At 42.0% G+C, this 23,705-nt stretch overlaps 1 protein-coding gene across 1 annotated transcript; it reads left to right on the top strand.

Annotated features, from left to right (window-relative positions):
* Nucleotides 1-3,087: 3,087 nt before the first annotated feature.
* aqp9b (aquaporin 9b) lies at nucleotides 3,088-22,572 on the top strand. The gene is made up of 6 exons (XM_038701921.1): nucleotides 3,088-3,278; nucleotides 4,052-4,178; nucleotides 7,988-8,125; nucleotides 8,420-8,538; nucleotides 9,399-9,616; nucleotides 20,316-22,572. The coding sequence occupies exons 1-6, from the start codon at nucleotides 3,192-3,194 to the stop codon at nucleotides 20,476-20,478; spliced, it is 852 nt and encodes a 283-aa protein (XP_038557849.1). The 5' UTR covers nucleotides 3,088-3,191; the 3' UTR covers nucleotides 20,479-22,572.
* The last annotated feature ends 1,133 nt before the right edge of the window (nucleotides 22,573-23,705 follow it).

The following is a 23,705-nucleotide window of genomic DNA, read 5'->3' as shown; positions in this document are numbered from 1 at the left end:
CATTATGTTAATACCAGGTATTATCTGAACTCAATAATAAATGTAGCCTGTATAATAAGCTTTTTTTTTATTACATATGACCTATTTTGCAAAAGGTTTTATAGATGGACCCCTTTGGTCAAACAGACATGTTCCACAAACTTACTGAAACGTAGCTTAATGGTCTTATGAAGACCCCTCTTTTTTTTGTCAGAACAACCTCACCACAAGGTCAATTCAGTAGATGTTCTGGACTTGTGATGATATCACACGACCCCCTTCGGCAGATAGTTTGCTCAGTTGTAGGTGTTTAAATTTCCATTTTTCTTCTGGTCCATGATTGCAAAACAAGTAAGACTGAAAATTCATTCTGACCTCGGAAGCAAAACAACTTCTCCACAAATATAGAGCCTATAAAGGCCATATTTACTCTTTACTGAAAATGTGAGAAACTCACATTCTTTACACCATCATTAACCATTTCCTAAGTGACATAAAGGTGTCAAACTACTTTCCTCGGCCCACTATCACCCTGTAGCCTTTATTTGCCTAACACAACCTCCCCACGGTCTAAGATGTTATGTAAATGCGGACTAGAGAAATTGCTGCTACTTGCTGTGGTGTTGTTGGGAGAGATTTGTCCTTCAGGTGATAATTCCTCCCAGCGCCTCCTTTAAAAACTCCCAATAAACATCCACCTATTAGCTTTGAGCAAGCCTGTCTCCGACAACTAAAGGAATTAAGCAAATCCACGCATGTATTAACACATCAACAACAACTGCACTTCCTCACACATTCATGAGGCCACTCAGGTAATAGTTAAAGGGTTTGTAAAGTTGTTTGAGATTTAGACTGTGATGGTCAGACTTGTAGCCTAAAGGAATAGGGGATGAAGCCAAGTAGGCCTATATAGGTCTATCATTTAATTCAACCACAGGTTCGTTTATATCCTCAAACAATAATCTCCTCAACCAGCGTAAGGTCTTTAAATTTTAGATTTCATAAGCTGAGCCTCTTGACAGGACAAAGGAGTGTGGAGACAGATGTAGGCCCATAATTTGCAAATCCCCGGAGGATGCTGTTTCTCCATCAGCACATCACCCTTTTTTCACAGCATGGGCGACACTCTCAAAGTGTCTGTTTCACATCAAAGAGGACGTGCCCGAAACGGTGACATTGATTAATGCATTCAAAACATCCCATCCTCAGCCTGTCGCCTCACCTTTTCACAGAGCACAGCGAACGGGAGATAAGACATACCGGAGGAGACGGTGTGGCAAACTTTAGCCGGCAGTTCAAATGCATTCATGGAGCTCCCTCTGTTGGAGGAAGTGGGCCTGGGACATTTCGGAGTCACACTTACATATTGAAGTTTCAACAGTATTTACAAAGAGCGGTTTAATAAGAAACATATGAGGGTAATTGTAAAAACAAGACAAGAACAAGACAAGATAATTGGAAATATGCCTGATAAGGTGACCGAGAGAAGTAGGACCATATCTGCATGAAGAAAGGTGAGTGAGAAAACTTTACAAACTTTCTGATATGGCAAAAAGAAAACAGCCAACAAATGCAAGGAGCTCTGGGAAGTTTTAAAAAATAACCAAGAAAAAGAAAAAGAGCATTAATTGGAGAAGTGTGTGTGGATGTTTGTTGGAGAGTTATAATCTGTTTTCTGTGTATCAAATTTCTTTAAAGAAAGTCAAAAACACGCAGGATGTCTTGTAAAGTATAGCCTAGTTGTTTTCTGTCAGATTTTCTCACATCCGCTACTTGGTGATGTAACCTAAAGACATAATAGGCCATTACGTAGACCCTATACGGGTGGGAAAGACATCCTAAAGGGAGGCAATGCGTTTGATAACCGACACTCGCTCTCAATAAGTATACCCCATGAAATTGGTTTCCTAAATATAAGTCTAGTATTTTTGCCTATATATATCACTATGGCGAATTAGTTTATCCATCACTATTTAAACATTCACATGGGACTTGTAAACCAACCAAAACTGATAGTTCCAACAGACGAAAAACATTTTATAGAGGTTTTAATAATGTCTGTACAAAATGAAGTCTCCCAGTGGACTAGTTTTCCCAGTTTGCTAAAAGTGTTTTTTGATTTGAAATATTTTTAAGTGCCAAAATGAGGAAAAGCTGTGGACTAGGCCTACATCATTTGAAATTGATCCATTTATTATCAGCCAAAACTAGCAAGTGAAGGCAATTATGCATTTATGCTGAAAACAGGGCTCAACAATAGCCTATGTGATTTATTAATCTGATGATTATCCACATGATTTCCTGTGAGAAATCTGCTTTCTAAAAAGCAGTTTTCACTACCTGAAAGGATTTTTGTTTTTACACGTTTGTTTTTATTTTCACTGAGCCATGTTAATATTTTTTAACTTTTCCATCATCCTAAATTGCGTGTTAAACCTCTGAAAATATGACATATAAAGTTAGACAATAATAATATTATTATTGTCTAACTTTATATGTCATATTTTCATTGATCAGTGTTGTCAATAATAAAGGAGGGTGCTAGCTGACACTTACACAGCTTTAAACCGAACATGAGCCAAATATTGTGATTAGAAAAATGACTATTGATATAATAGGCTAATTGGTGATAGTCGGGACATTTGAGGTCCTAAATGAGAGTTATTTTCCTATCTTTCTTAATATATTCACATTTCATATTCAGTTTGTGTCTGTGAGTATCGTGGCTGTGCGTTTAGTGATCTGCTAAAATAATTGTTAGGATAAAAAAGGATAATTTATCTTTCATGTTTTTTTTGTCAAAGCAGCCGATTATTTAAGGATTTTCTTAGTTATTTTCAGATAGCCTAATTTTAAAATCGTATAAAATCCTTCTCCAATGTGCAGCCTAATTTACTGTTAGGCTACTTGTGTGTCTCAAAAAACAAATTTAAAATGCACATGCATGCAAATATAAGCCAAACAAATACTTTCAGCAGCTGTGGGCTCGGGATGTCAGTGCGGAGTCCACATTTCTTATAAAAAGTAGACCCCTTGTGGTTATAAAGGGAAATAGATGCACGTAGCTTAACGGCCTGCCGAGGGCTGCACGGTCCGAGCGCACCGAGTGGGAGGCGGCAACCTGCAATGACAATTACGCAGAGACTGCCTCATAGTTGTTTGCTGTTTGTTCTGGTCGTAGGAAGACATCAAGGAGACGCAGGAAGAAAAAAATGGAAAAGATGAAGGAGAGATTTGCCCTGAGGCGGGACATTTTTAAGGAGTTCCTGGCGGAATTTCTGGGGATATTTGTCCTGATAGTGAGTACCTCCCTCTGCACCTGTCATCCAGCTTAAACAGCCGCTTTAAAGCTCTGAACCAGTATGCTAATAAGGTGTTATACTGGGTCTCCGGAGACTCTGACTGTTGTCTCTCAGATGTCTCTATTAACTGATAGTATATTCTAGGAATAACAGACCTTCTCTTTGATGTGCTCAACTGTAATTTGCTTCTGACAGTCATAACAAGATGTAGCTGATGTTGGGTGTTTTTCTTCCTCACAACTCCTCTAGAATAATCTAACACAAAATTTGAATCATTATAACTAGAATAATTAATTGTCTTTCAATTATGAGGTTATGGAAGAAATAAACGTGGGATTGAATTAATAATAGAAAAGTATAAGGTCAATTTGTAGTACAGAGAAGTATCATTACTCTTCTGTGTTTCCCTATCAAAAGAGTTGACTGCTTTTCAGTTATGCCTTTCTAGTCTGGACTGTCCTCCACCTGTCACCTCACTGAGTCCACTATACCTGTGATGGCACATCAGAGAAGTGATGCAGTTTCCACAACAGTCCTTTTCCTTTTTTTTCTCCTCTCAACACTCAGGGTCTACATTATTTCTGCCTTTTACCTAATAAGTAGGGGATTCATTATTTTCTGAGCTCCAGGTTGGACAAACTGTCTGTGGCAGTCGCAGGCTGTTGGTGGACAAGAGGGCTAGTGTTAATGGCGGGTATAATTGGAATAATTAAAAACAATGAGTCTTTCTACCGCCACCCTTTGTGTTTTTGTTCTTGTCTGTGTCCCAGCTCTTTGGATGTGGTTCAGTGGCCCAGACAGTGCTGAGTAAAGGGGCTCTTGGGGAGCCCTTGACCATCCACATTGGTTTTACTCTGGGAGTCATGATGGCCGTCTACATGGCAGGGGGAGTGTCAGGTAAAAGTAGCCCACACTTTGTATTTACACATGCACAGGTATTATATATTCATTACAATACTAAATCATTTTATCAATTCTTGCAACTATCCATTATACTGCAGATTCATTTCCTGATCATTTGGTCACTAAAATGTCAGAAAACACTGAAAAATGCCAGTTTAATAAACTCAAGGTGGAATTTTTATATTGTTTTTTTTTTTTTTTTTTTTTGTGCGACCAACAACCAGAACGCAAAGATATTCAGTTTGGCATTTTTGCTTGGAAAAATTCCTTAAACGATATTGTTAAGATAGTTGCCATTTTCTAACGATTGACAATTTATTGAAAGCATGTTGACACTTAATGACAAAGATGCTTTCTCATTAGTTCAGTCGTTTTCTTGGTTCTCCAGGGTTCTCAGTGAAAGAAAAACAAGGAAAACATAATTATTTGATATTTTAGAACACAATGCAAACACAGGCTGGTGACAAAGGTCACTCAGTGTTTGTCTGCGGTGGTGATGCGATCTTTGGTCGTGGATGTCTGGCTGTCTCTTTGCTCTTACAGCACAACAAGTCTCTCCTCCAGGTTACTCTGTGCCACTGTTATCTCCATCTTACAAGTATGTACATGAAAAACTTTTGCAGAAAAGAAAACTATCAGGCTGCATTTTGACCTCAGGGATTCATTGCATTAGCTTACTGATCTAAGTAAGAGCGTATGAAGACCAGTGTAGACCATTGTGGTGGACAATGGAGAGCTTTCAACATAAAGGAGCCTTTTTGTGGTCTAGAATGCAGAATTACTGATGCTAATGGGAAAAAATGTGGTTTTTAGTGAAGAGTAAACTAAGTGCTATTATTTAATTGCCTGTGGGCTGATTTTCAGACTAAGAGTGGTGTCATTGTGCTTGAAGGCTGGAGATATTATGTCCAAATGGGACATTATCCAGTCATTCCTCAAGGATTACAGCAAGATGAGCCCTCTGTGTGTTGCCAGCAGTGATAGGGATAGGAGGGGATAGTTGTTAAATGTCACAGTGCTTCTAATGGGCTTGCTGAGACAAAATGGTGAGTGTCCATTAATCAGCAATCAAGGGAAGCATTATTTTGAGGGTGGCATTTTGAAGGCTTCATATATTATTGTTTGGTCATTTCCATTAATGTTGGGAAGTGAAAACAAAGAGATAAATGGTGCATCTGACTGCATAATAACTGCTTAAAGCCGGGTTAGGCAAAGTTGGAGAACTAGCGAGACAGCTTTTTGAAAGTGTGCAGCCAAAAAGAGTGCGCACAAATAGACAGGTAAGCCAGCCAATCATTTCATTTAGACTGTGCAAATTAAACAAAATATGACAAAAAATGCTTCTGAAATAAATTGCCCTTTAGAAGCAGTTAGTTTAAATCCCAACACCTCAGGACCTGCCTCACAGAAAGACAGCAAGCTGGCTTGTTACCATACCCCCACTTCATATCTACCTGCTGTTTACTTTTTTTTGTTGTTGTTGATTTCTCACCTTTGTGTGTATTATCTAAGAACAAATTATGTAACAAGCCAAATTCTTGAGGGGAAAAAACTGTCAGACACTGAATTGGCAGTGAGTTAAATGTTTCTCAAGATCTTAAAAATTACTGAATAGTATTGATTTATGAACATGATGTCCCACTCGTATACATGAATGGATGTTAGACTGGAAACAGGGTGAAACAGCTACCAGGGTGAAACAGCTACCAGAGTGAAACAGCTACATCTACCCCTAAAACTCATTAATTAACATGTTAGGTCTCAAACCAAAATGTAAAAATGACAGTTTTATGGGTTGTGTGGTGCACTGTTTCTTGGCTCTGAAGAGATACCAGACAACCAGCTATGAAGTTATTGATCCCAGCCAAGAAATAGTCAGACACATAACCCCAGGAACAGGGCGTTATGTGTCTTTGGTTTTTGTACGAATTAAACAAAATAACGTGTTAATCAGTGAGCTTTAGAGGTGCTGGCAGGTGGATTTTTTTTTACATTAAAAGAGAACCAGGCTAGCTATTTCCCCCTGTTTCCACTTCTTGTGCTAAGCTAAGCTAACCAGCTGCTGGCTTTAGCTACATATTTACCATACAGATATGAGAGTGGTATCAATTTTGTCATCTCTCAGCAAGAAAGTGAATAAGAGTATTTCTCAGTATCTCAAACTACTCCTTTAAACCTTTAAAGGTCCATGCCCTACAGACTTTATTCCTAAATAAACAGTCCCAGGTGGCACAAACTCTATACATCATATGTTTTGGTCCATTTTTGATTTGGGTAACTAATATATTTTGTGTATATGAAGATATTTAAAATTATTCAGTGAGACATTTAAGTTTGATAGAGAAATGAAAAAAGTACATGATACAGGGATGTAACAGTGTTACTTGCACTACATGTTTAATGAGTAGACTTCTAAAGCTTCATAGGAATAGCAGAAAAGCCTGAGGACATGGAGGTTAATATATGGAAAGCTTTTGCTGCATGACTGGGCCATTCAGCCCCGGGGTCCACAGCTCAGTGGGAAGCTTCTGTCCAACGACATCTCTGAAGATGATCATAGGTATTGGACTAATGAGCTTTACTGGGGCATGGGCCTCTGGAGAGGAGGGGGGTCAGGTGTGACAAGCCTGGCTTTCTAGACTGGCCCCATAGGAGAAGAAAACACAATTGTTTTCACTTTGTAGTCTCAGATTTTAGATGACAGTGTACCGTAAGTGTGACACATCATGGTCACTCTAATGACCTGCAGTCTACGTGTGCCTTAAGCAGATTCAGGCAGATTATGTCAGATGCAATTCAGACAGGCAGGTCTGGCTGGTTGTCATGGTCAGTGTTTGTGAACAGGATGGGGAGATTAACAATAGGCGCATGGCTGATACCCCCAGTGGTGTTACCACCGTGAGGTCAACGCCAAGATCCCAGAGTGTTAAACAAATGACCCCACACTGCCATCACAGCCCAGTAACATTTGCCTGGAATGTGTTCAAACACACACCCCTTAAGGACAATGTCAAATATAGGAAAACAGGCCGACTCTGAAGGCGCACAAAACCAGTGTTTGTTTGAAAATATCCTGAAAATGTTTTGAATGAATACAATCACTAAATGATCAGATAGCCTGTCACTGACTGTTTTAATCCACTATACTCAGCTTACTTTATCTCGAGACCTTTAAGTTATCCTTCTCTGCCTGGTCACAGATGTTTGACGTTTGATGTAGAGTTGAAATGATTAGTCAATTAATAAATTCTAATTCGTTCGATAATCAATTATCATTTAAAAGAGAACTAGCAGCTTGAGGCTATATAGCATTACTAGCATAACACACCTCAGTTTCTCACCAAACCATTGGCCATTGAGTTGCATTGTGGGTAATGTAGACACCAGGTTTTTAATTGTTTTTCATCATGTGTCCCACAGTGTTACAACAGTCCAATGCTAATCGTTAGAGTAATATTTCAATTAAAAATACTACATGTTTGCTGCTTCCAGTCTTTGGGTTTTGCACTGTTGGTCAGACAGGGCTGTAGGAACTTTGATGGGCATTTTTCACCATTTTCTGACATTCTTTACACTAAGCAATTAATAACTGGCACATTCATAGACACTGAAAATAATCATTAGTTGCAGCCTTATTTTATTTTTGTTTTGAGTCATAAATATTTTGATACTTCTTGTCATTTCCATTTGTTGTTGTCTACTCTTCTTTTTAAAATACGGTTCTGTCTATTAGGCTATGTTTTGGTGACCCTTATGCATATGTTACTTGATTTTGCGCATCTTTTTTTGTTGCATTGTTTCAGGAGCCCACGTGAACCCTGCAGTCTCTCTGGCCATGGTGATCCTGAAGAAACTACCTCTCAAGAAGTTCCCTGTGTATGTGGTGGCACAATTCCTGGGGGCTTTTGCTGGATCCTGTGCTGTTTACGGGTTTTATTATGGTGGGTGTAAATGTGTATCATCACTACCAGACAACTGTCTCAGAAAGCAGGATAGGTTCTCTGAGGAAACCCAGAACCCCATCAAGTCTGAAACATTGACTGAAGTGAGGATATCGAGCTAATTTAATAATCCTGCTTCTCCTGCCACTCTTTGTGATCCTTTAAAGAGATTTCCCAATTGTATTTGGATACTGTTTTATGTTGATTAGTAATAAAAACAGAAATATTAGAGCAGCTTGTTAATTATAATTGCTTAAACAGTTGTTTACCATTATTGTATTTTCTATTCCACAGATGCTTTGATGGAATATACCAATGGAGAATTTGTTGTTACTGGTGCAAATGCCACTGCCAATATATTTGCATCTTATCCCGCAAAACATCTCTCAGTCCTAAATGGGTTTGTTGATCAGGTGGGGCTTAAGACTAACTTTTTTTTAAATTGTTTATCAGTTATTAGCTTTGGAGAGTGTTTGGCTCTTTTTTTTTATATGGAGTTACTGATTTCAATGAGACGACAAAATGGTGAAAACGGAAGCCACTAGAGCATACAGAGATGCATTTGAGCGTGCATTTAGTGCAGTCATGGGCATGAATGTAAGCGTAAATGCAGATGTGAGTTGTTTTTTGGTGTGTGAACAATTCTGCTCCAGTGCTGAGGATAACATCCATCTGTTCTGGATGTGTATGAGGCAATATGCACATGTTAGTTTGTGTATTTGTGTATTTCGTAGTAAAAATAAAGCCATGATTATGATCATTACAAGCATTATTGAGTAGCTACACAATCAGAAACATTAATAATTACCTTTCAATTAATTATTACGAGTTATGAAGAGACCTGTCAATGAATTTACCAGCAGGTACCAGCAGGTTCTAATGGTGTTGATATTTGCTATGTGCCTTAAGGAGTCAAATTAGAATCTGTAAAATTAATATAAATAAAATGTTTGATCTGTTGACACTTGTTCTGTTTTCTTAATATACAGCCATATGGAGTTATATAGTAAAGCTGCCTTACACAGACTGAAACCAGGGCAAAGGGGAAGCCCCATAATAAGCTTAGGCAAAATAACATATGCTAGAGGTCACGTGTGAGGTAACTCAAAAACATCCTCTCAAAAACAACAACAAAAACCAACAACATACAAAAGTTGTTTATTTATATTTTTGGATTGCTCACTTGATTTAGAACTGTATGTTTTGTTGTAGCCTTGAAATTTTGTGAATATAACTGATGTTATGCTAATTGCCTGATGCTTTTGTTTTCAAGGTAATTGCAACTGCCGCACTGATCCTGTGCATCCTGGCTATCACTGACAGGAAGAATATTGGCGCTCCAAAAGGCATGGAGCCTCTGTGCATCGGCCTGATCATCATGGCCATCGGGGTGTCCATGGGTCTGAACTGTGGCTATCCAATCAACCCGGCACGAGACCTCAGCCCACGGTTCTTCACAGCTGTGGCGGGATGGGGCATGGAAGTATTCAGGTAATTTCAGTGACGTAGAAAAGATAAAGGTGCCTGTTATCACCGGTAAATGCAAATGTGAAAGAGAGATTATAAGAGTTTCTAATATCCAGGGCAAGATTCATAAGAAAATGGAAGGAAATATTTCTGAGCCAACTGCCTGAGAGAGTCCATTACTTACTGCTGCTCTCACTCTCACTAGTGCCTTAGACATAGTAGATGTGTGATGTAAGAAACTCTGAGTTTAACTACACATGAAGAGCAGCATTTGTAGCTCCATCTCTGCTCTCTTGACAGTCTGTATTAATATTTCAAAGACCATGCATGTATTCCGTGCATCTTGATCCTGGACCTACTTTGTTTAGTTTTTTTATTTTATTTAATGTCAAAAAGATGTCATCATTTATTAAGATTTGAAAGTACACAAAATATTTTTCCTATGTAATGTCCTTAAATCCAATAACTGTTTTTTAAAAAAAGTAATTATTTTAAAACCAAAACCTGCGTTATAAATTTATGCACAAATCCATCCAATGCCATCTATAACTTCCTTGGTCTGTTTATATCACATGCTCAACTAGCCCACTTGTGAGGATGCACTGGCACATTCACGTGCATGCAGGTAACGCAATATACTTTTCTGCTGATGGTGTCACGCTATCCCACTGATTGACTGTTGATGGCTGTGGTGTGCCTTATAAAATTTAGCACTGCCCCAGCAAAGGCAGGAAAGCTAGGGCAAGTTAGCAAACATTATGTACACAATCAGGTTACCAAATATTCAAAAACTGTCTTTGAAGATGTTTTGTGAGGAAGGAAAAGCATTTAACATCACTACACCTTGGTTAGCCTGGCAATGTGTTTTTCTGAGAAATACTCATGGAAAACATAAAATGTTTTTTCTTTTTTTCAACACTTTGTAAATCTGAGGATTTGGTTTTGTCCCAGAGAAGGTGGGAAATTTAAGGAAACTCTGTCTCTTATTCATGGGATCTTCTACAATGAGAGTGGGGAGAGCAAAGTAACCCGAGACATTTTCCACAGCACTGTCTTCAAGCTTGTCCTGGGGAAACTCTTAGGAAAGACAGGGTCTATTTCGTCACCAAATGTGCCCAGGGGAAACCCTTGCAAGGTACCCACTTGGCTTATGGAGGGTTGCATTTACTCCACTGCGTTCCCACTGGTTGACTCACTTTACTCAGGAAACTGAAAGTGTATTTTCTTTGCCTCAGCTCTCCATTTAGCACCATAATAAACAACATACATACTTACTAATATTAATTCATATAACCAGACATTTTACATTTATTCATTTAGCTGATGCTTTGGTCCAAAGCGACTTCTATTTATGTCAGAGGTCGCACGCCTCTGGAGCAACTAGGGGTTAAGTGTCTCGCTCAGGGACACATTGGTGTCTCATATTGGATTCGAACCCAGGTCTCTCACATCCAAGGCATATGATGGTGTCTTATCCACTGCACCATCACCATCACCACCACCACCACCCCCCAGACATATTTATTGTGATTTCAAATGTTTTTACCAAGTTATTTAGTCATGTATAAAGTGTCATATACAGACAACCAGATATTGGAGATCTCTTCAACCACTCCAAAGTGCAACCGCTAATGTCACACGGCAAAGGTGGCACTCTAATGTCACTGAGTTGTAGACACTGTTTGCATATTGCAAACAGGAGAGGGGACAAGGTGTAGTACTGTCTAACTTTCACTTTGGACTTTGTCAAGAATAAAAAAAAACACGGACACGCTACATGTATATAAACAAGATGGCTCACATCAGCAGACTTTGTATACTGTACCCTGACAGGATACTTCCCGGATTTATTTCCCAAATCAACAAACACATATAGGCCGGATAAGCAAGTATTACGACCTTTTGATTTGGTGTGTATGTTTACACACAGTTGCCATTGTTCTTTCTGACTATCACTGAGAGGAGTCTCCTTGCCAGTGTCTTGATTTAAGCTTTAATTATCACTGAGGCAAAGTAGTGTGATCCCTTGGAAAGTTGGAACACATCCATCTCGTCGCCTTTTTCCGGCTCTAGGGATGACAACATTGGTTGGATGGTTACTTGGTCAGTCGGTCACTCTTGTGCCAATTCAGATGATCTTTTCCTGAAAATCGTTGCAACATTGAAGAGGCAGATTAACTGTTGCACCCTAAAATATCCAAAGCAGTTAGAATTTCAGGAGTTGATCTCAACCACCCCTGGCACCTTTCCACCAAGGAGTTCAACCAATGAACTCTGTGAATGTAATACTAAAGGCTCAAAGCTTCCAGTTTTCTGCTTTTCACCAACTTCTCTAGATGAAGTCAGTGATGTCCTTGCTGAGAACAACTTTTTGTTTTCTGCTGAGACGATGAATAGTTAACCAAAATGTCTCTGAGGTGCTCAAAATATGTTCTCTGTAGCCTCTCGCAGCTCTATGCTGGGCCCTCTAAAGACATACAAGCTCAGAAACGTCACCCTTTTTGGTTTGATGGAAGCTCTCTGAAGCCTTATTTCCACAGCCATCATTGCCGTCTGATCCAACTATTTTTTCTCTGAAAATGTTCAGTTTTTGTGTCAGCGATATTTGTGGCAAAGTTCACTTCTTTACCTAGCAAATCTTTTCAAAACCTTTCTTCTCTTACAGGTAGCTTGTATATGTTTTGACTGGTGACAGACATTTGCTGTTATTGTCTTTGTCCTCTGTGCACCGTTTTTTTTAACCCCTTCCATTGATGCTAGTGCTGAAATGCATTAAGATTAGAAAATATTTTGTTGTCAAACTAAGAACAAAACATTGCTTGGATAATAATGGTGCCTTTATAAAAGCAGTTTAAGCAGAGACCTGAGTCAAAAGGTTGTTCAGTACTAAACTATGGATTTTTAAAAGTAGAATTAATTTATCTTGAAAATAACATAACGTTAAGTGGTTGGAGGCCATGTAAAGTCTTGCTATGGGAAAGATACAGTTTCTGATGCTCTCTGTCCCCATACCACAGCTTTAACTATCACCAGATGGCTCATATGACTTTATAGACAATAACGTAGCAGGATTGTTTTAATGGACATATAAGCCCTTGACATTAGATTCATATCATGCATTAAGTGTGTGTGCTAAATCTGACATTATCTTTTACATAGATGATATAAAAACAGCAGCTACAAATGCAGCGTACTATAAAAAAAAACCCATTCAAGTCAGGGTGAGAATTTCTTTACATTACATCCCTTTTCAGCATTGAGTGTGAACAGCGGCACTTGGCTCCATTCAATGTCCACATGGCGTCAATGTGACCCACTGGGTGACTGTCTCCTGGCCTGATCATCTTAGCTATTGCCATAGATTAAGGTCTATAATCCGGCCGCCTCCCTCCTCTAGTCTACGTCCTGAATGTCTACAGTAGAGAAAGATGACCTGCTCAGATGGTTGTTTGCTTTCAAGCCTGTGCATCAGTGCTGTTAACTGAAGCAGTAAAAGCTCCTAACAGCCACTTTGACCAGGAGGACTAATCTCTCTCTCTGAGGTCGGACAGAGTGAGAATGAGGACACATGCAGTAGGTCTAACACACAGAGCTCCTTAAGACTTCACTGTAATCTGGGATAACTGTGTATAACTCACCTGAGATAGGATGATACTAACGTAAACATGCAGATTGGAGTTGTTTAAAAGAGTATTGCATCCATTTAATAGTATATTTCTACTGGGGGACTTGTGACAGACAGATTAAAAAAAGACTGTTAGGAGTGAAGTGATATCCTTACTTTTAGTATCAGTATGGGTCAAGCTGGATCCTACACTTCCCATAATGCAATTCAGTAGTGTCTTTCATTATGCTGTATTTTTTGTTATATCAGAATAAAATTTCTGACTTTTAAGTGTTCATGTTGATGTTGTAACTTGAAAAAGTACAATATATCTGACTTGCAAGGAGCCGTGGCCATAGAGAGAAATATATATTGAGGCAATTTTGTACTACATCGAGCGCTCGATTGTGTGCACGAGATAAGTGTATATGCACAGAGAGCCTGCACAATAGACCAGCCTTGCTTATCAGAGTGTTGAGTAACGGGACACATTCATTCTGAAGAACTATGTGTTAACCCTTTGAGTCAGAATCAGAATCAGAATCTGCTTTATTGCCAGGTATGTGTACACATACGAGGAATTCGCCTCAGGATTATACATTGCTCACGATGTGCTTACTTGTACAAAAATACCATAATACATTAATAAAATAATAATAAAATAAAATCAGACACAACCTACAGTATAGACAACACTAACATACACACTATGAACAAAACAATATAGACATATTGACAAATAGTGCAGTGATCAGAGTGCAAAGGATGCAAGAGTAAACTATTATTCTCATTATGTACATGTTGAAGGTGGATATGATATACAGGTACACATACACATACATGCATACATGTACACATGTACATGGTGTGATGGAACATAGTGCAAGGGATGCTGGAAAAAATAAATAAGACCTATGACCTGAGGTAGGTGTATTGGTATACAGTATATACAATATGACATAGTATGAACAGCACTGAAATAGAGAATGGTGAATAAATAAATAATAAGTGGAAACCAGTAAACAGGTGGCTGATTAGAGACAGAGTTACTGGGTTATTGCACAGGAATTGTTCCTGACACCGTGAGTCAGAAATCAGCTGTTCATCAGAGTGATGGCTTGTGGGAAGAAACTGCTTCTGTGTCTGTTGGTTTTGGCGTACAGTGCTCTGTAGCGCCTCACAGGGTCACTTCTCGAACTGAGCCAGTCTTCTTTGCTGAACTGTCTTTGGGCCAGGCAGCACGCTCATGCCCCGGTGTCTGAAGGGCAGGCTGCTGACAGGCTGCCACATAGTACAGCCTCTTTTCTTGACACGAAATTGTTCTCTAGTTCTTCAGAATTAAGGTTCCCTTCGAGGGAACTGCGTCGGTGACGACACTATGGGAACGCCTCTGGACGTGTCAGGGCTGAAATCATGAATGAAACTACTACAATCCTAGAACGGTAGCGTGTGACGGTGTAACTGGAGGCGTATATAAGCACGCCGGCACACCGGACACATTAGCTTTTTTCTATTCAGCAGGCACTCTGGCATGTTTGAGACTTCAAAGAAGTACAACCACGAGAGGAAGTTTTCTTACCTGGAAGGAAGTCTGGCAGAGGAGATGGCTGGTGAGCAGTTCAGGCAGTGTGTTTTTCCATGCCCGCGCTACATCACACAGCTCTCGAGGGGGCTGCTTGCGGCCATTGCGAGGCCCTGTCCCTGAGGTCCCGTGCGGCTCTCTTTTCTGAAGACGGCCGGATGCGCTCTCCCCGTGGTGCGACATCTCCAAGGGCATTGGGGCTTTTTCCTGTTCCTCGTCTGCTGGCTCCGACTCTCCTCTTCCCCGTTCAAGGAGCCCGCTTCTCGGCTTCTCCCGCTCGAGGTGTGAGCCCGGAGAGGCTGCAGCTGTCCGGTTCTGAGGAGCTGGATGTGCTCAGCATTATGGAGGAGGAAGACTTCCGGGAGCTGGATCAACGTCATCAGTCAGCGGCCAGCTATGACGAGCTCTTGGAGGTGGTGACACGGGCAGTGGGTAAGCTTCAGCTCGATTGGCCGCAGGCTGTGCCAGACACACAAGCTGGATGAGCACGTCCTGCGGCGCCGTGCGCCGCCTCCGCGCTGGTCTCTTTTTTTTTTCCAGGATTTGCATGATGAGTTGTGCAAATCCTGGGGCAAGCCCTTCTCAGCACGTCTGACTACTATCCCGCTCCGGGTTTACAGCGACGTCGTGGGGGTTAAGAGTTTTGGCTATGGGACGATGCCCCGGGTTGAGGATGCTTTGGCCAGCTATCTCTCGCCCGGTCTTGCGTCGTCCCTTCAAGAGCCGGCGCTGCCCACCAAGCCATGTCGCGTGACATCTGCTCTGGTGGGCAAGGCGTACATGGCGGCGGCCCGGGCTGGTGCGAGTCTGCACACAGTGGCGGTTTTGCAGGCATATCAGGCCGACCTACTGAAGGACATGGACTCAGGAGGGGGTCCCTCTGAGGAGGACATCGCTGAGCTCCGCAGAGCTACGGATCTGTCACTCCGAGTCACAAAAGAGACGGCCCGCGCCATTGACCGCTCCCTGTCGGCCACGGAGTGGCACCTGTGGCTCAACCTATCGGGCATCCAGGAGAGGGAGAAGACCTTCCTGCTCGATGGGTTGTCGGAAGTTTTTCCCTGGCGAACCTCCGCTTCAAGGTGCCGCCGGGGACCTACGCATAATACCGGCCACCAGCCCCGAGGAGCCAGGTGTTGGGACAGGAAGTTTGCTCTCTGCTGGAAAAAGGGGCCATAGAACTTATTTCCCAGCCAGTCAGGGAGTCCGGGTTCTACAGCCGGTACTTCATAGTTCCCAAAAAGGACGGAGGACTGCGTCCGATTTTAGATCTGCGGTCCCTGAACCAATCTCTGAGGAGATTCAGGTTCAAGATGCTCGCCATCCCCGCCATCGTCAGTCACATCCAATCCGAGGATGGGTTTGTCACGATAGATCTGAGATACGCATATTTCCACATCTCCATTCGTCCCTCTCACAGGAAGTTCCTGAGGTTCGCCTTCGGGGGCGCGGCGTACCAGTATCGGGTTCTTCCGTTTGGCCTAGCACTCTCCCCTCACACGTTCACCAAGTGCATGGATGGAGCTCTGGCCCCGATGAGGCTCCAAGGCATTTGCATACTGAACTACATCGATGGCTAGCTCATTCTGGCCCAGTCTCGAGAGTTAGCAGTTCGGCATCGAGATGTCGTCCTTGCCCACCTTCAGCGTTTGGGGCTGCGGCTCAATGCGAAGAAGAGCATGCTGACGCCCACCCGACGGCTAGCAACGGACTACGTTCCTAGTGGTGGTGTGGGACTTGACGATGATGCGGGCCCACCTGTCGCCTGCACGCGTCGGGTCCATTTTGTCCTCAGTGACCAGAGTGAAGCTGGGCCGCACCATCGCTGTGAAACACTTTCAGAGGTTGCTGGGTCTCATGGCGGAAGCGTCCAGCGTAATCCCGTCTAGCCTGCTGCACATGAGAGCCCTGTAGTGGTGGTTAAAATCCAAGGGATTCTCCCAGAGGGGGAATCCGTTCCATCTGATACGGGTTACGAGCAGGTGCCTTCGTTCAATGTCAGTATGAAGGAAAACTTGGTTCCTGTCCCAGGGTCCCGTGTTGGGAGCGTCATTTCGCCGGACAATTATTTTGACAGACGCATCACTCACGGGGTGGGGCGCGGTCATGGACGGCCGCTTTGCGAGAGGCTTCTGGCAGGAGCATCATTTCTCTTGGCACATAAATTGCCTGGAAATGTTGGCGGTTTTCAGAGCTCTGGGGAGTTTTCTGCCCGCTCTCCACGGTCGCCACGTCCTGGTTTGCGCTCGCGCCCATTTTGCAAGCTGGCACATCAGATCCTCCTGTGGTCCCAGCAGAGACTACTGTCTCTCAGAGCGACGTATATCCCTGGGACCCAGAATCAGGGTCCCTGTCGAGACAGGGACTGGAGCCCGGGGAATGGAGGCTCCACCCCGAGGTGGTGGAGTTATTGTGTGAAAGGTTCGGCCCTATAGACGTGGACCTGTTTGCGTCTCAAGAGACAACGCACTGTCCACTGTGGTTCTCCCTCTTGCCCCCAGCCCCGCTAGGGCTGGATGCCATGGTGCAGACGTGGCCGAGGCTGCTTTTCCCCCAGTCGCTCTGCCCCCGGGGGTTCTGGAGCGGGTCCGTCAGGACGGTGTCAGCCTACTGCTAGTAGCCCCGTTTTGGCTGGCCCGAGTGTGGTTCTCTGACATAATATCGCTCCTGGAGGGCTCTCCTCTGAGGAGGGACCTGCTGTCTCAGGCGGAGGGCCAGGTCTTTCGCCCTTGCCACGCCCTGTGGCAGCTGTGGGTCTAGCCCCTGAGGGGGCCCAGTTCCTTGAGGCGGGCCTGACGGCGGGAACAGTTGAGACGCTGCTCAGCTCCAGAGCCCCATCCACGAGAAGGACGTACGGCCTGAAGTGGAACTGTGTTTGCCACCTGGTGTAGAGAACGGGCGGTGGACCCAGTTACCTGTCCGGTGACTATGGTACTGGAGTTCCTCCAGGTCTGTTTCTCTGCTGGCCTTTCCCCGTCCACACTCAAGGTGTATGTGGCTGCCATGGCAGCGTTCCACGCCCCTCTGAGGGATGGGCCTCTGGGGAGGCTTCCACTGGTCGTGCGCTTCCTCCGTGGAGCCCGGAGGATGAGACCCATGACTCGTTCCAGGGTTCCCACCTGGGACCTGGCAGTGGTTCTCGAAGTGCTGGCTGAGGCCCCCTTCGAACCCCTGGAGTCGGCTGAGGCCAAGCACCTGACCCTTAAGATGGCCTTTCTCCTCGCTATCACCTCTCTGAGGAGGGTGGGGGATCTCCAGGCACTTTCGGTTTCTCCTCGATGCCTGGAGTTTACCCCGAGGAGGGTCAGAGCCATCCTGCACCCCTGTCCGGGCTATGTACCTAAGGTTCCGTCCAGGTTGGCAGGGTCTACGGTGCTGCAGGCGTTTCATCCCCCACCTCATGTGACGGCGGAGGACGGGAGACTTCATCTGCTCTGCCCTGTCAGAGCGCTGAGTATTTACACTCTGAGGTCCTCCCGGTGGAGGAAAGCAGACCAGTTGCTGGTGTGTTTCGGGTCCCCCAAGGCTGGGCTCTCCGCTTCCAAACACACGTTCAGACTATTTCCCTGGCCTATCAGGTGCGCGGGTTACCGTCACCTATGGCCACAAGGGCGCACTCTACTCGAGGCCTCTAGGGCCCTCCTCGCAGGGGCTTCGCTCCAGGATTTGTGAGGCAGCTGGCTGGGCCACTCCTCACACTTTCATCCGGTTTTACAGTCTGGACCGTCCGCCACACCTCACCCCGCCTGGAGTGCCTTGCTTCATAGCAAAGAGCTAATGTGTCTGGTGTGCCGGCGTGCTTATATACGCCTCCAGTTACGCCATCACACGCTACCGTTCTAGCAACGCCAATAGGATTGGAGTAGTTTCTTTCATGATTTCAGCCCTGCCATGCCCAGAGGCGTTCCCATAGTGTCGTCACCAACGCAGTGTCACAAGGGTTACATACGTAACCCGAGACGTTTCTCAGTACTCAACACTGATACTCAAGGCTGGTCTGTAGTGCTGGTTCTCTGTATATCTACACTGTACTGTGCAAAAGGTGTGGGGAAAACACTGTAAAGTAAGAATTCTTTCTAAAATAGACAAATTAATAGATAAACAGACTCACAAAGTGAGTGAATAGAAGATTAATCTAAATTAAATCAATATTTGGTTTGACCACCCTTTGCCTTAAAAACAGTATATATATATGTATGATTTAACAACTATACCGAACAGGTGCTATGATCACTAATGCAATAGGTTGAAACAGAAACAGCTGTGTAGGAGGAATACAACTGAAACAGCCAAACTCAGCTAACAAAGTGAGGATGCTGAAGACAGTTTACTGTCAAAAGTCATACAGCCCAGTGATACTGAGCCCATCAACATGACACAAGGTAGTTATACTGCATCAGCAAGGTCTCTCCCAGGCATTTCAAGACAGACAGGGGTTTCCTGATGTGCTGTCCAAGTTCTTTTGAAGAAGCACAAACAAATGGTCAACATTAAGGACTGTAGACGCAGTGGTCAACCAGCAGATGAAAGACATATCATGCTTGGTTCCCTTTCCAAATGTAAGATGTCCAGCTGTGCCATCAGCTCAAACTGTCCAGAGAAGTCTGGTCAGAAGTGGCCTTCATGGAAGACTTACGGCCAAAAAGCCATATCTCCTACATGGAAACAAGGCCAAGCGGCTCAACTATGCATAGAAGCACTGGACCTGGGGTGCAGAAAAATGGCATCAGGTGCTCTGGACTGAAGAGACAAAATTTGAAATATTTGGCTGCAGCTGAAGGTAGTTTGTTTACCGAAGGGCTGGAGAGTGATACAAGAATGAGCATGGTGGAGTCTGTCTGGGATTACATAAAGAGATAGAATCAACTGAGGCTGCCTAAATCCACAGAAGTAGGTAGTTCTCCAAGACGTTTGGGCCAACCTACCTGCAGAGTTCTTTCAAAAATGAAGTGCTCCTACCTGGTGCTGTTTTGAAGGAAAAGTGTGGATTTAGAAGATTTAGATTTAGATTTTTCTTCTGTTCATTCACTTTGCATTTTGTTAATTGATAAACATAATCTATCAACATATCTATTTTTGAAAGCATTTTTACTTTATAGCATTTTTTCCACACCTTTGCATAGTACTGTAGGTAAGTTGGAACAATTTTGACAAGTAGCCTAATAAGAATGTGTCAGTAGTACAAGTGTCTGCAAACCAAACCAACATTTTGGGAAATACTTGCTGAAGATAGATTTAGCACAAAGCTTTATTCATGCAAATTTGACCACTGTGATATGAATCTCATGTCTATACATAAACATAAAGCTTTCATCAGCAGTCGGTTAACTTTGCTTAGCACAAAGAGCTGCGACTTCCTAGAGTCTTGTTGCAGAGACTCTAGTAAGTTACTGTGACGGCTCCATTAAGCCAAATGTTTAAGATTTTAAAGGTTTAATTAATGCAGGATGCTGTGTAAATAATAGTAAATACATTGTTAAATTGGATTTTGTCTTTATTTTGTTTTTATTCATGTGTATGGGTCATCCTCACTGCAGAGCTGGAGGCTGCTGGTGGTGGATCCCTGTGGCAGGGCCTATGGTGGGTGGAGCAGTTGGAGCGGGCGTTTACTTTCTCTTCATTGAGTTGCACCACGCTGAGCCTGAAAAACAGGAGGAGAACAACGTCCAGGACAAATATGAAGTCATAACTATGAGTTAAAATTTAGAACATGGGTTGCAGAGCAAAGCAACAAAGCAGCTGATTTTCACCTTCAGGCAAAAATGTTCATCTAGATCAAGCAGTATTATACATTTTTACAGGAAAAATTCTGAGAACATTTACAGTTACTGGTTTAGTACAAAGCATGCATCTGGCTTCACAATTTCATAGTCATTTGTAAAATATGCATCCATGTTTTATGAAACCTTTCAAGTCTCTTCTTTGTAGAAAGTCTGGTCTATTTATAAGTTTCAGGTTTTATCTGCCAGGGCTCTTTCATATATTAAAATAGTCAACTTACCTTGATAAATATAATCTTAGACATCAACCTTTTCCTCTAATTCCATTATATCACAACCTTGGATGGAGGGTTTCCTCTGCATTATATCTATGCAGTATTCTTAATAGTCTCTTATTTCCTAACTGGGATCATCTCCCTAACGTTAGAAATATTTGCCAAGTTTCTGTACAGCATTTTTATTTTTACTACTGTCTACCTAACAAACAAAAAGGGGCATTTAATACATGTGGCACTTGTAGAAACAGTTGATTTAATGTGGAAATCTAGTCATTTATATTATTTTTAGCCAATGGGTTTCATTAATGATATGTTGCAGCGACTTCCTCATTGTGTTTCACTTTTCACATTTGCATGTATTGCAAGTGATTGATTGCTTTATCTTGCTTACAGCGTTGCAACACATTTATGTAGAAAATCCAGCCTTAAATGATTATACTGGTGTTGCTTACTTTTTCTTTTCCTCCATAATTTTGTGACAAGCAGACTGTTATGTTGCTAGATTACAGATTTACTTGTTACAGGCCCCCTTGAAATTGAAAAGCCATAAGAAGACATGTAAGTGTAAAACATGTAAATCATAGAAACATGCACAAGCTTTTACAAATTGAATTCATTTATGCATTGTGTTTGAGTCAGTGCAATGCACATTCTGTATGAGGGGCAAATGCAAACATTGACTGTAACTGTTTACATTAATAACTCTTCAGGGCTAAGGTAAAATGAGTGATAAAACACACATTGTTGGGATGGTTTAGGTTTGGTTGCAAGTTCAACATTGGACAGCGTATTGTAAAAGGAACAATAGTGCTTGGAAATGTAAAATGGAGTTGTAAAACACAGGACTTTCCTTTCTTAACTGTGAAATGTATAATTTTTGTATCAAGTTAGCACAGAAATGTGAATTTGCAAAGACAACCCCAATGTCAACATGCTATGTTTTAGAATAATATGACCCAGCCTGGAAGAATAGGTACTGGACCACTACATACATTAATTGTGAGATTATATTGTACTGCACTGAATGTCATTTTACAACAACACAATGGTTATGTAATACACAAAACACTTGTTTGGCAGTGTGACAATCAATTGAAAGCAAGAGTGTTTTTTTCATGTGTTTGTTTTACTTTTTACTTTTGAAAAACAGAAAAGAATGTGAAGAAAGACAGTGGTACAAAACATCATTTGGTCCTGCTTTCACCAGAACCAGTTTAACACAAAAAGCAACAACACTAAAAACCATCAGAAAAAAGCTCCAGACCTGGGGTGACAGGGCTTTTCCCAATTCTGCACCCTCCTTCTGAAATGCCCTCCCTCGCTCAATCCAACACCATGCCATCTTTCAAACAGACCCTCAAAACCCACCTTTTCAAGACTGCGTTCTCCGGTTAACTTCCTTCTGCTCTCTCCCCTCCTCTACTTTTTAACCAATTACTTTCATCTAACCATCTGTAAAGCGTATTTGAGTACTTAGAAAAGCGCTATATAAATCTATTTATTATTATTATTATTATTATTATTACACTCAGGGTGCCCATTTTACTTCAAACCCTGTATGAGGCCTACTTTTCAATTAGAATAATTACAGTAGGCTATGCATGTTTGAAAAGCAGCTGAAGGTGTTTGTTTCACTGAATCTATTCAGTTGTTCAGAGAAATGATGTATATGTTGGTACTCATCTCTCTCTGTCCTACACTTTAGTGGTATCTGAATTAGCTGGTTTTCTTGTATGATTTTTTTCACTTCTATGCAGTGTACCTAAATATTGAATAAAGTTTGTTGAAATAATTTATTCTTGTTCTCTTTGTTATGTAGATTTTTGAAAACAAAAATGATTATGATTTGATTAGGGATGACACACTATATGATATGCAACCATGACGCCTCCCAAAAGGCACCAATTGTTTCCATTCAAAAAACATAAAAGGATAATTTTGGTATTTTTAAACCTGGTCCTAATTTTCATACAACAAACTCTCCCGACCTCTGACTCACATTTCCACCGGCATCTTCTTTCAACAACTTGCCTCTCGTGAAATTTCAGAGTGAGGATTGTCCTTGATCAAGACTTCTGCTTCTTGTTAAAAAGGGTGTCATCACCAGGAGTCACTAGAAATGATCGCACCTTGTATAAAAGTGAACTTGTCGATGACAAAAAGAACCACTTTTTGTGAACGTAATTTTGACGGGCACAAACATTTGCGACTGCAGTGGCTTCCAAACTTGCAGTGAATTCCAAAACTTTTTCCACCTACTAGTCATTTCAACCCCAAAATATGTGAAAATAGGGCCCAGGTTTGAAAATAAGCTTTTTCCCTAAAAAAAAAAAGAGATTTCCTGCTGATTTTCTTCAAAACACTTTCTGTGAAGATAAGTTTTGTAGCCAGCTAAGGTGGAGACTTTTTGTCCAGTCAAGTTTGCTCTTTTTTTTTGTGAAAATATTGTCAGACAGACTTTGATTTCATAATCCAATAGGAAAAAGATGCCTTTTCTCAGAGGACATTTTAACATATCACAGTAGGAAAAGCACAGGTGTAAATAATAAAATGAATGATGTCTGAATTCCACATAGCTGCTTCAGAGTCAGGGTCCTGGTATTGTACACACTGGCTAACTGACACACAGTCATAGTTTACTGGGACACTTGAATAGAACAGAGCCATCGTTAATGCTATCAGTAACAACTGTGCTTTTCCTGCTGTGACAAGTCAAAATGTCTGCTGTAAAAATTCAATTCAACTTATGTAGGTTTGTTTGTAAACGAAAAAGCATGTTTTACCAAGTGATTTTATTATTTATTTTACAGTGAACTCACTCGGTTGCGTTTTTTTCCCTAAGGGAAAATAAATGTTTCTTTTTTTAATTTGAATTTTGTTAAAAAGGTCTGTTAAGGTCTAAGTTGGGCTTTATTTGGTCCTCACAAAG

This window comes from Micropterus salmoides, unplaced genomic scaffold (genome assembly GCF_014851395.1).
Source record: "Micropterus salmoides isolate LMB-PRFRI ecotype aquatic unplaced genomic scaffold, ASM1485139v1 Ms_hic_scaffold_6, whole genome shotgun sequence".
NCBI lineage: Eukaryota > Metazoa > Chordata > Actinopteri > Centrarchiformes > Centrarchidae > Micropterus > Micropterus salmoides.
Note: the sequence above shows the minus strand (reverse complement) of the source record. Positions and strands in the feature narration are given on the sequence as shown.

Bases quoted from the DNA above. Each gene is read 5' to 3' on its own strand.
- aqp9b (XM_038701921.1), top strand. From the start codon at position 3,192: ATGGAAAAGATGAAGGAGAGATTTGCCCTGAGGCGGGACATTTTTAAG. The intron at 4,179-7,987 runs GTAAAAGTAGCC...GCATTGTTTCAG, and splicing joins CATGGCAGGGGGAGTGTCAG to GAGCCCACGTGAACCCTGCA. The intron at 9,617-20,315 runs GTAATTTCAGTG...TCCTCACTGCAG, and splicing joins TGGGGCATGGAAGTATTCAG to AGCTGGAGGCTGCTGGTGGT.